Here is a 13,194-nt window from a genome sequence, read left to right as displayed (position 1 = left end):
AGTAACTTTATTAACAACATTAACATTCACACCAGTCGCAATCTTTTTCTTTTCTTATTTTGTCCTCCTTTATACACCATTTTACAAATTACATGAAGAACTAGCCTACATAAATACATGGTGTCACTTATGTGGTGCTGATCTCGAGTTACAGCTTTTATTATATTATAAACCTAGAAACGGAGTCCGACACACCAAGGTTTGGTTAAAAATGACAAATTTTATTAGAACAGATAACAAAAGACATTTAAAAGTTAAAGATGATGGCCACAGTGTGAAAAGGATGCCAGACAGTGATGTAGGCAATGTTAGAGTTGTAATACATTAAATAACAAAGTGACAAGGGGAAGAAATGAGCAATTCCTAATTCATAAATGAATGAATAAATGAAATAAATAAATAAATAAATGAATAAATAAATATATAAATAAATAAATATGAGTGTAGCTATAGTGCACACAGTCCTGCACCCAGTGTAATGGGTGAGGATCACACCAGGCGGTGATATTAATCACAGCCAGATGCAGGAGTTGGAGAGAGCAACAGTCCACTCGCACATGTATAACCATCAAAGGAATACATGCATAGAAGGAACGGCTGAAATAGCTGAAATGAAGCAAAACGTCTTACCCATGTCACAGTTGGCACTGTCTGGCATCAACCCCTTTTCCCAGCATCCCTTGCTGTCACTCATGTTTCAATATTGGCTTATGTTTATTATGTGTCAGTCTTGTTTTCCTTTGCATCAAGTTTTAACCCCTTAATGACCAGCCTATTTTAAACCAAGCCATTTTTTACGTTTTTCCATCGTCACATTCCAAGAGCTATAACCTTTTTATTTTTGCGTCGACATAGCTGTATAAGGTCTTGTTTTTTGCGGGACAAATTGTATTTTTTAATAGCACCATTTTGAGGTACATATTATTTATTGATTAACTTTTATTAACTTTTTTTTGGGGGGGAATAGAAAAAACCCTGAAATTTCGCCACGCTTTTTCGCGTCTTAAATCTACGCAGTTTACCGTGTGATATAAATAACACAATAACTTTATTCAGCGGGTTGTTACGATTGCAACGATACCAAATTTGTATAGTTTTTGTATGTTTTACTACTTTTACACAGGAAAAACGCTTTTTTTTCTAAATGATTTGTTTTTGTGTCTCCATATTTGAAGAGCCGTAACGTTTTTATTTTTTCGCCGATGCAGTTGTATGAGGGCTTTTTTTTTGCGGGAAGACTTGTCGTTTTTATTGGTACCATTTTGGAGTAGATGCAACTTTTTGATCACTTTTTATAACATTTTTTTTAAGTCAGGATTCACAGAAAACAGCAATTTTTCCATAGTTTTTATTACATTTTTTACGGCGTTCACCGTGCGGGTTAAATAATGTAATAGATTTATAGTCGGGGTCGTTACGGACGCGGCGATACCAAATATGTGTAACTTTTTTAATTTATTTTGGTTTTTTAATAGTAAAGCATTTTGTAAGGGGAAAAGCTGGGTTTTTCATTTTTTTTCACATTTTTGTTTTAATTAACTTTATTAAACTTTTTTTTCACTTTTTTACTAGTCCCGCTAGGGGACTATAATATGCGATTCTCCGATCGCTATTATAATACACTGCAATACTTTTGTATTGCAGTGTATTACTGCCTGTCCGTTTAACACGGCCAGGCATCTGCTAGGTCATGCCTGCGGCATGATCTAGCAGGCATTCACTCCAGGCAGACCTGGGGGCCTTTATTAGGCCCCCGGCTGCCATTAGAGACACAGACACTCGGCTATGTTATCGCCGGGTGTCAGTGAGATGAGAAGGAGCTTCCTCCCTCTCTCGAAAACCACTCGGATGCGGTGCTCGCTATTGCGCACCGCATCTGAAGGGTTAAACGTGTGAGATCGATACTAATATCGATCTCACCCGGCAGAGCAGGGACACCCCCAGCCCTCAGCTGCCTCTAACAGCTGAGAGCAGGGAGATTTGACGCGCCCTGCTCTGTTTACTTTATCCTGATGCAGCGCCGTAAAAAGGCATATGCATCAGAATAAAGCCCGTTAGTGGCCGCCGTTAAAAGGTGTATTGGCGGTCACTAACGGGTTAAGATCAAATCATAAGATGTTGCACGCCATTTGTTAAATTGGTCACATTTTATTTTCAGGTAAGATGTGCTGCTTATGCCAGCCTGCTGGTAAGGTGCAGATACGGAAAGTGAAGTGCACACAGTATACACCGTTACTTTCACCCAAAATACACCAAACAAGTGGCACATGGAGCATGATACATGTGCGCCAATGTCTGCACGGAGCTTACTCTAGTGAGTTTCATTCTGGGAAGTGTCATTTTTGCACATACTGTACTTTATAACTTTTGAGAAGTTACATCAGAGGGATTTTAAGAAGCGGCTAAATTCTTTACCACATGCCTTGGCTATTTATATAAGAAACGCCCTGAACCTGAGGAATTTGACTCACAAGTAGTTCATATGACCATCTTCATCACACCCAAAAATGAACACAGAACCCTAAACAAATACAGACCAGACCCCCTAAATGAATACAGACCCCCAAATAAATATTAGACCCCCTAAACTCATAGAGATTCCATACCAGACTTTGCAGATATTCACCTTACTCTCCCAGATTCTGCCACAGACAATGTCCTGGCCCCTTGAAATTAAAGAGACCCCCTGGAAACGGCTTATTCTGTGGCGAGCTGCTCGTTTCCCTGCAGGAGACACTTGAAGAGAAATGTCGTATTTCATGGCAGCCATTTAAATGAATGGACGTCCATGTAATACATGGATGGCTGGAGTCCACCAGAGTGAGAGCTGCTTGTTAGTGGCTCTTCACTGTGGCTGGTAGAGGGTCCTGAGCGGGGGGAATCCTTCTCTATGGTGTCCGTAGCTCTGCATTTAGTGTTAGAAATGAACACGTGGTAACACAGGCCCCACTAACTTGTCAACTAAAATAAACAACCGACAACAGTTTCTTTGTATAAAAAATGGCCACCATGTTTATTAAGGGTAACATAAGCTAAAAATAATTAGAAGAGAATAACCATTACATTAAAACATGAAAACTAATAAAATATAAATATTTAGACCAATAAAAACCAAGTCCGCCCAGCATTAGGTGACAAACTCCTCTAACAAACATTGTGACAGGAAGGAATCCAAGACAATAGGGAGGGAGGGAGGGTCGGCGACGGTCCAAATCTTCAAAACGGGCCGCTTGACCACGACGAACCTCTTCTTTTATATCCCATTTTGAATGTCCAATCAGCTGACCTTGTCCAGAAATTTTCCTGGAGATAGAAACTTCCAGAACCTGCTCATGCAACTGCATAGCTGACCTGGGACCAATCAGCTGGGCCCAAAGAATAAACTGCCCGGAGACAGAAACATCTGGAAACTGGCTCGTGCCATCAGCACAGCTTACCCGGGGGACATCAAGATGGTAAGTACCATTCTAATATAAAGACAATAATGGGAAAAAGAGGGGAGGGGGAAGAAAAAACATACTGAAACACCTACTGTAATGCTTATAAAAACCTTAGGGGTCCGTGCGACCATGTGCCCCCGACATTAAACAAAACCATATCACATACCAGCAATGTTAGTAATGGAAGCCGAGTTATGATGACCATTTTTACGGAAAAGTTACACAACATTATAATAGTATATGAGTCTTACGTTCCTCCGAATGGTCACCGGACGGCCAGCATCCAAGGACATACAGACCTGGCTGGCAGTCGTGCAGCTGCTATGGGGCTCAGGTCAGGTTAGCCAGTGGTCAGTGCTAATCTTTCCTAAGAGATAGGAATGGGGTAGTGTGACAATTAGGGTATGTTCACACGCAGTGGTTTCAGACGTAATTCGGGCGTTTTACACCTCGATTTACGCCTGGAAAAACGGCTCCATTACGCCTACAAACATCTGCTCATTGCTTTCAGTGGGTTTTACGATGTTCTGTTCCCACGAGGTGTAATTTTACGCGTCGCTGTCAAAAGACGGCGCGTAAAATGACGGCCGCGTCAAAAGAAGTGCATGTGACTTCTTGGGATGTTTTTGGAGCCGTTTTTCATTGACTCCATTGAAAAACAGCTCCAATAACGTCCGTAAAATACGCAGTGAAAACCGCGAGTAGTTACAAAAACGTCTGAAAATCAGGAGCTGTTTTCAGGCGAAAACAGCTGAGTAATTTCAGACGTATTTTGCTAGTGTGTGTGAACATACCCCAAGAAACATTGGGGCCTTTTGTCCTCGGATCAAGGGGATTGCTGGCCCAACTTTTCTATATGTGCACCACTGCTATCAAGCCTTTCAACTTCTATTCCCAGTTACATTGGGGCATATTTACTAATACTTTTGCACCGCCGAGCAGTACACCGGTGTGCGCAGTTTAAAGAATATGGCGCAGTTCTTGAGCTACAATATGTCATGCTTTTGAAATCCCCGCCCCCTCCCCCAACACTTTGCAAGGGGCAAAACTGACGCAGTTGCAGTGATAATTGCCTTATTGTGTTGTTTAGCCAAGCCCCAATGCATCCTATGTCAAATGCCATGTCAGAACAGAAGATTAAAAATGGCATACATCACTTGCGCCATTTCACTTTAAAGGCTGTGTTCACCTTTGAATGATTTTTTTTTGTATTAAATCAATGTTTTTCTGTTTTTAAGCATTTTTTTAATTGACTTTTATTAAAAAAATGTTTTACTGTTTACGTAATGTATCCTGGATACATAGAAGCTGTGTCGTTCTGATCAACTTAGATGTGATCAATATTAGGTGGATCCTGTGTGTCAGAGACACACAGGACCTGCTCTCAACCAGCTGTCAGTTCAGCTGCACTGACGGAATCGGCTGGGAGAAAACACTACAGCTTCTATGTGTACAGGATGCATATAAGCGTTATGGTAAAAACAGCGAAAACATTATTTAATATAAGTCAATTTATTAAAGTGCTCAAAATCACAAATAAACATTGATGCAAAAAAAAAAAAACATTCAAAGGTGTACATAGCGTTTCAACCATTTTTCTGAAATAAATATTAAAAATATAATGATAAAATATATTTGATATGATATATTTTTGCCTACTCTCCCAGAATACTCCCAAAAAAGGGGAAACCCGATAAACAGTCACGTAGTACGCCTTGGTTCTGCAGTCCTCTTCACTCCTGGGCAAACAAACCTGACATCAGGCCGCACGCTAAAGGAGCGAAGAGGGGTAACAAACTGCAGGGTCTGGTGTCTGTATTATTATTTATTGAGGAGACTGATGTCTGTATTTATTTAGGGGTCTGGTTTAGGGTCTAAATGTAATTTTGGGCTCTAGCGACTGTATTTATTTATAATGGCATTTCAGTAGCGTAGCTAGCTAGGGTGGCCCCGGGCCTGTCGAGATGGTGGGGCCCAGGGCCGGTACCCCAACGGTGGCATGTCCCGGTTTCAACTGTATATGTGTCCTCAGGACGCAGATATAGTTGAATCCAATGCTGGAGCAAGAAGCTGACGGCTCCTTGCTCCAGCATTTACTGTGTAGTAATGCCAGCTCCAGCTGTGAGCGGCTCGACACAGACAGGCGCGATGCAGTGACGTTATCGCGCCTGTCTGCGCAGAGCCACACACTGCACAGAGCGGAGGGTCAGACGTATCTCCTCCACTCGTCGTGGGAACGGGGATAGGTAAATATTTATTTTATTATTTTTTTATTAGGCACTATGGTGAATTATACTGTGTAGTGGCAACTAATGGGGCTTTATAGTAGTTATGGGGGGTGCCGAAATGGGGCATTATACTGTATGGGGGCAGCTATGGGGGCATTTTACTGTATGGGAGCAGCTGTGGGGCATTATACTGTATGGGGGCAGCTATGGGACATTATACTGTATGGGGCAGCTATGGGGCGTTATACTGTATGGGGCAGCTATGGGGCATTATACTGTATGGGTCAGTTATGGGGGAGCTTTATACTCTATGGGGGCATTATACTGTATGGGGCAGCTAGAGGGGTATTATACTGTATCGGGCAGCTATGGGGGGCTTTATACTGTATGGGGCATTATACTGTATGGGGCAGCTATGGGAGCATTATACTGTATGGGGCAGCTGTGTGGACATTATACTGTATGTAGGCAGCTACGGGGCATTATACTATATGGGGCAGCTATGGGGCATTATACTGTGTGGGTGGGGCAGCTATGGCGACATTATACTGTGTATGGGCAGCTATGGGGGCATTTTACTGTGTGGTGGCAGAAATGGCATTATACTGTGTGGTAGGAACTATAGGGTCAATACTGTATTGGAGCAGCTATGGGGCAGAGGCAGTTACGGGGGCATTATACTGTGTGGAGGGCAGTTATGGGGCCATTTTACTGTGTAAGGGCAGCTATAGGAGCGTTATACTGTATGGGGCAGCTATGGGGCATTATACTGTGCAGGGGCAGTTATGGGGGTATTTTACTGTGTAAGGGCAGCTATTAGTGGTGGTTCATCATTAGGGCTGTTCGGGCGGCCGCCCGGGGCCCAAGGCTCCCAAGGCCGCCCGAACCTCACGGGCCCCCTCATGCTCAGTGGTGTCGCTAGCACCGGAGGGGGCCCCGGTGCTAGCTGCAGCCACATTCACTTGTATCTGAGTCCTCAGGACTCCAATACAAATGAATATTAAAGGCTGCAGGCCACGTAAGGCCTGCAGCCTATAAGTCACCAAGAAGACTCCCTGCGCAGGCCGGCGTGATAACGTACTGCATCACGCCGGCGGATGCGCATGTGTCCGGCCGTAGCAGCCGTCACAGGAAGGGGGCAAGGTAAGTACGATATATTTTTTTTAGGGAGGGGGCAGCGCTGCGTGGCCCTATATACAAAGGGGGGAGCACAGTGTGCACTATATACAAGGGGGGAGGGGAGCACTGTGTGGCCCTATACACAAAAGGGGGAGTGCTGTTTGCACTATATACAAGGGGGGAGCGCTGTGTGCACTATATACAAGGGGGAGCGCTGTGTGGCCCTATATACAAGTGGGGAGGAGAGAGCTGTGTAGCCCTATATACAAGGGGGGAGCGCTGTGTGCACTATATACAAGGGGGAGGGGAGAGCTGTGTGGCCCTATATATAAGGGGGAGCGCTATGTGGCCCTATATACAAGGGGGGAGTGCTATGTGGCCCTATATCCTATATACAAGGGGGAGCACTGTGTGGCCCTATATACAAAGGGGGGAGTGCTGTGTACACTATATACAAAGGGGGAGCGCTGTGTGACACTATATACAAGGGGGAGCGCTGTGTATCACTATACAAGGAGGGGAGCGCTGTGTGGCCCTATATACAAAGGGGGAGGGCTGTGAAGCACTATATACAAGCAGGGGCTGTGTGGCGCTATCCACAGGGGTGTGTGTGTGGTGCTCCCTACAGGGGGGTCTATGTGGAGCTATTTACAAGAGGGGGAGGGCTATGTGGCGCTCTCTACAGGGGGCTGTATGGCGCTATCTATAGGGCTGTGTGTGGCGCTCTCTACTGGGGGGGGCTGTGTGGCGCTATCTATAGGGGGCTGTGTGTAACGCTCCCTATGAGGGGATGTGTGATGTGGTGCTAGCTATAGGGGATGTGTGATATCTATAGGGGGCTGTGTGTGACGCTCTCTACAGTGGGCTGTGTGGTGCTATCTATAGGGGGCTGTGTGTGGTGCTATCTACAAGGGGGCTGTGTGGCACTATCTATAGGGGGCTGTGTACGGGGGATGTGTGTTGCGCTATCTATGAGGGGATGTGTGATATCTACAGGGGGCTGTTTGTGGCACTATGTACATGGGGCACTGTGTATGTGTTGCATTACTTTACAGTGTTTGACACAATTATATTCAGGGGTACAGTGTATGGTATTATTATATTCAGGGGCACAGTGCTTGGTACTATTTTATTCAGAGGTGCAGTGTTTGGTGCTATTATATTTAGGGGCACAGTGTGTGCATGATAATTTTATTTTCGTTTATAGGTGTGGAAATGTTGGAAAAGTGGGGAGCCGAAGACATCTGAGCTGCAAATTCTGCAGAAATGGGTCATGGCCGGGAGAAGTCGTCATGAACTCTTGACCGGATGGAGAAGAAAAGAGGGGAAAAAATACTAGAATCTGAGACGTCGTAACCTGTGAGTCACTAGATTTATAGAGAATCTGTCACCTCTCCTGACATGTTTATTTTAGGAAATCCTTGTATTTTACAAAAAGTCTTTGTGCAGTCCAGGACTGATAGACGTAACACCCATTTGTTAATGCTTGCACAAAAAGTTGGTATTAACAATAGTTACGGCGGCGGTGCGGAAGGGGGGCCCAAGTTTGGGTAACAGCCCAGGGCCTATGGTCTACTTAATCCGTCACTTGCAGCTATAGGGGCGCTATATATAGGACAGCTATAGAGGCATTATACTGTGTGGGGGCACTAATAGGTCATTATACAATGTAGAGGCAGCTATGGGTGAATTATTCTGTGTGGGGATGCACTTTAGGGGCAATATACTGTGGGGCCACTAAGGGGTCATTATACTGTGTGGGGGTCACTGGGGGATCATTATACTATGTGGGGGGCACTAAGGGGTTATTATACTGTGTGGGGGCAGCTATGGGAGCATTATCACTGGCGTAGCTATAGGGGTCGCAGCGGTCGCAATTGCGACCGGGCCCCGAAGTCAGGGGGGCCCACGGCCCCCCCACAACATCAATAAAAAGTTACTATAGTAACTCGGGCCGCGGGCCCCTGTTACTATAGTAACATACTTTACTTACCTTCCTGGTTTCGGATCGCAGCGGAGGTCCGGACGTCAAGCGCTGTGCGCAGCGCATGATGTCACAGCGCTATGCGCCGCGCACAGCATCGAGACGACAGAACTCCCGCCGCGGCCGAAGAGGAAGGTAAGGTTAGCCCTGACTGGCGGGGTCCGACTCCCGGGACCCGCCAATCAGCTGTTTTGAAGGGGTCGCAGCACTCGTACGAGAGCTGCTCCCCTTCATTCCTGTCACTTCATTCCGGTCACACTGTGAATCCGTGTCGGCGATTCACAGTGTGAGCGAGTAGTGAAAAGAAGGGGAAGCAGCTCTCGTACGAGTGCTGCGGCCCCTTCAAAACAGCTGATTTGCGGGTCCCGAGAGACACATCAGCTATTGATGGCCTATCCTGAGGATAGGCCATCAATGTTTAGGGACTGTACAACCCCTAAGCCTACGATGTAGCAGGCTTAGGGGGCCCATGAGACAGGATCACAGATTGTGTGATGCTGTCTGCTGGGCCCTGTATCTAAGCCAATCACATGGTAGGCTTAGATACATGGCCCATGCGTGATCCTGTCTGCTGGGCCCTGTATCTAATCCTATCCATAGTTTATAGGGTTGTAGTGCTATAGATATGCTATGCTGTCTCATATACACACTTTTTTTTGGGCGGACACATATGTATTGGGGCTATTTCCCCTGACATTTTAAGCCCTGAGGGTCTGTTCACACGGCAGCGTCTGTTACGGCTGAAATTACGGTGCTGTTTTCAGGAGAAAACAGCACTGTCATTTCAGCCGTAATGGCATGTGCAGGCGTCTTTCGCTACGTCCATTACGGACGTAATTGGAGCTGTTTTTCTATGGAGTCCTTGGAAAACGGCTCCATTTACGTCTGAAGAAGTGACAGGCACTTCTTTGACGCGGGCGTCTTTTTTACGCGCCGCCTTTTGACAGTGGCGCGTAAAAAAAAATGACCGTCGGCACAGAACATCGTAAGACCCATTCAAATGAATGGGCAGATGTTTGCCAACGCTTTTGAGCCGCATTTTCGGACGTAATTCAATGCTAAAACGCCCGAATTACGTCCGTAAATAGGGTATGTGAACCCAGCCTTAGTGACGCCCCCGGCTGCTAGTGCTGCATTGTTGGGTCACTTAGGAGACCCAGCGATGCAGCTGAAAGCTGCGGACCATCGGCCATGAGAAGTTTGCGGGGGGGGGGGCCCAGTAAGAATTTTTGCATCGGGGCCCATGAGTCTTTAGCTACGCCCCTGAGCATTATCCTGTTTCGGGGCAGCTATAATGGCATTATACTGTGTGGGTGGTGACCACTAAGGGGTCATTATACTGTGTGGGTGGTGACCACTAAGGGGTCATTATACTGTGTGGGTGGTGACCACTAAGGGGTCATTATACTGTGTGGGTTGGGGCCCACTCAGATGTGTTTCACATTCCCCCCCCCCCCCCACCTGTCCTAAATTCCTAGCTATGCCACTGATCAAATGCACTACCTGTAATTTTAATATCTTAGTTTGGGTGGTGGTAAAAATCTCATCGCTTCTCGCATCGTCCCTGATATAGCGAGAAGCATTTTAATGACAGACTCACAGAACAATGATGGAGAATTTTCAGATTATTGCCAAATGTTAAGGGGTAACTAAACTTAAAAAAAAACTTTTGACATTTCATAATTTTCGATTGGCGGGGTTCCGAGCACTAAGTCCCCCACCAATTCACTAAAACAATTCCGAAGAAGCGCTCGGTTGAACGCTGTGCTGCTTTGTTTCTGATCGGCTTTTCTCGAAAAAGTCGAGCAAGTGGTGGTCAATAGAAAGTCTGTGGGTCTGTACACCACTTGCTCGGCTTTTCGAGGAAAGCCGATAAGAAAGTAATCAGCACAGCACTCACACAAGGGCTTCTGCCGATTCATTTTAGCGATCAGTGGGGGTCTCAGTGCTCGGACCCCCACTGAGCAAAACTTCTGACATGTCACTATGACACGTTAAATTTGTTTTATGAGTTTAGTTACCCTTTAAGAAAGCAATTCTGATCATAAGTATATAATAAAGAGTTGTGGTTTATACAGTTCTACGTATTAGCGCAGGCTCACCAAAGGTATAATTGTAAACGCATTTAAATATAAATGCACTTACAAATATTCTGTAGACTTCTGTTTGACCTTGTTCTGGACTGTTTCGTGAGGAGCACATGCTGCATGTAAGGCTACTGCAAATTAGACCATCTGCACAATACGCAGGGGCACATGTACTAATATAAGAGTAGCCTCTATAAGGTACCGCAATGTCGGATACAAATGTAGTGTTTGCTGTATATAGCTTAATGCATAGCGCACTGCCACTTTTTTCAAGAACAAAATGGTGGAGATGTTAATAAATTAATTGCACGCAGAGCCGGATTAGAGGGAGGGCAAATGTGGCACATGCCCTAGAGCCTCCACCACCTTGGGTACCTAGGGGCCTCCACCACGCCACCCTCAATAATGGTCGTTCAGTTATTTTGTGTCTTAGGGTATGTTCACACGAGGTCATTACGTCTGTAATTGACAGACGTATTTCGGCCGCAAGTACCGGACCGAACACACTGCAGGGAGCCGGGCTCCTAGCATCATAGTTATGTACGACGCTAGGAGTCCCTGCCTCGCTGCTGGGCAACTGTCTCGTACTGAAAACATGATTACAGTACGGGACAGTTGTCCTGCAGAGAGGCAGGGACTCCTAGCATCGTACATAACTATGATGCTAGGAGCCCGGCTCCCTGCACTGTGTACGGACGTAATGACCTCGTGTGCACATACCCTTATTGTATAAGCATTTATTTTGAAGTTCTATAGAGAAGCACATGAAGAAAAAAAACGCCATACCTAAAACATGCTGCATTTTGATAAAAACACCACTGACACCAAAAGACTCCAAAATTCTGTGTATGTAGGATTTCTCAGATTTCCCTATAGCCTTCGAACTAACATCTGGCCGAAGCGTTTAAACCCCCCCCCCCCCCCCCCCCAAAAAAAAAACTTTTAAAAAACCCAGCCTTCTCCATAACTCCCATGTCCTTAGTGGATACAATTGACAGCGCTGACTAGGCAAAGGAATCATCAGTTCCTTTCCCTGCCATTCAGTGCCTTTCTTGAGATGCAGGCATCACCTGTGTCCCTCCACTTGAGCAAGCTTGGTTAGGAGAGATGTCTCTGGAGGACGGCTTGTGAATGGGGACAGGTGAGATTGCCCCACGCCAAAAGAGCACAATCTACAGGGAACATTGTCGCACTATCTACATCTGTGGCATTATCTACAGGGGCACTGTGGCACAATCTACAGGGGCACTATGGCACTATATACAGGGGCACTGTAGCACTATGTACATCTATGGATTATCTACAGGGACACTGTGGCATTATCTACAGGGGCACTGCATACAGCGGCACTGTGGCACTTTCTGAAGGGGGCTGTGTGTGGCACTATTTATATGCACACTTTAGCACTATCTACAGGGGGCACTGTGGCATCTACATGGGCACTGTCATTATCTACATAGGCTCTGTGGGACTATTTACAGGGGGCACTGTGGCAATATTTACACAGAGCACTGTGGCACTATCTACATGGGCACTGTGGAATTATTTACAGGGGAAATTTGGCCCTACAGGCGGCACTGTGGCACTATCTACTTGAGCACTGGCCTTATCTACGGGGTGCACTGTGGCCTTATCTACAGGGGGCAATGTGTGGCACTATCTACAGAAAGCGTTGTTGCACTATCTACACTGTGGCATTACCTACATGGTAGCTGTGGCACTATCTAGAGAGGGCACTGTGGCATTCTTTACAGAGGGCACTGTGGCACTATCTACAGGGGGCACAGTGGCAATCTCTACAGAGTGCACTGTGGCACTATCTACAGGGGACACTGTGGAACTATCTGCATAATCACTGTGGCATCTACCTACTATAATACGGCCCTGATTGCACGTAGGGTGACATAAAAGCCACACTACCTGTTTCCAAATGGGTGTACATGTATTCTGTGTGCTCACATTGGTACACTGCTTCTGGCTAACCGAAATCCTGCCTAATGGCAGAGATCATAAGAAGCTCTGGTCTTTTCTGTTTAACTTGTCAAACACCCCAATAATAGATGAACGAGGTCTTCACCTTTGGCATCATAAATGCTGGTGACGTCTTCAACTAAGATTTCCTTTGTGATTGAAAAAAACATTTTAGTTGTAAGGCCCAAACTTAAGGCCCTATTACACCACCCAATTTTGGCCGGTGCAACGAGCTCCTGTCACCGAGATAGCTCGGTGAACGGCACTCGTTTGCTCCTGTCACAAGGAGCTATGTATGGGGACGAGTTCTCGTTACTCCGATCGCTCATCCCATTACATTATTATCATGTCGGCAGCGCGTCTCC

General features: G+C 45.8%; 2 protein-coding genes across 3 annotated transcripts in view; one reads left to right on the top strand and one right to left on the bottom strand.

The window, feature by feature from the left end:
• The window catches only part of DCTN4 (dynactin subunit 4), a 31,328-nt gene extending 30,678 nt beyond the window's left edge, over positions 1–650 (bottom strand). The window contains exon 1 of the mRNA XM_075856153.1: positions 631–650. The gene's annotated coding sequence lies outside the window, so the exon portion shown is untranslated. The remainder of the gene's footprint in view (positions 1–630) is intronic.
• The window catches only part of SMIM3 (small integral membrane protein 3), a 34,998-nt gene continuing 21,859 nt past the window's right edge, over positions 56–13,194 (top strand). Inside the window, exon 1 of one of the 2 annotated variants that reach the window (XM_075856157.1) lies at positions 56–199. Coding sequence is in view for 1 of the 2 variants with exons in the window: in XM_075856155.1 (XP_075712270.1) it covers positions 3,453–3,455 (3 nt within the window). In the remaining variant the exon portion in view is untranslated. Of the gene's footprint in view, positions 200–3,354; positions 3,456–13,194 lie in introns of those variants that run through there. The other variant, XM_075856155.1, reaches the window with a different exon arrangement.

The sequence above is a fragment of the Rhinoderma darwinii genome, chromosome 3, assembly GCF_050947455.1.
Source record: "Rhinoderma darwinii isolate aRhiDar2 chromosome 3, aRhiDar2.hap1, whole genome shotgun sequence".
Taxonomy (NCBI): Eukaryota; Metazoa; Chordata; class Amphibia; order Anura; family Rhinodermatidae; genus Rhinoderma; species Rhinoderma darwinii.
Note: the sequence above shows the minus strand (reverse complement) of the source record. Positions and strands in the feature narration are given on the sequence as shown.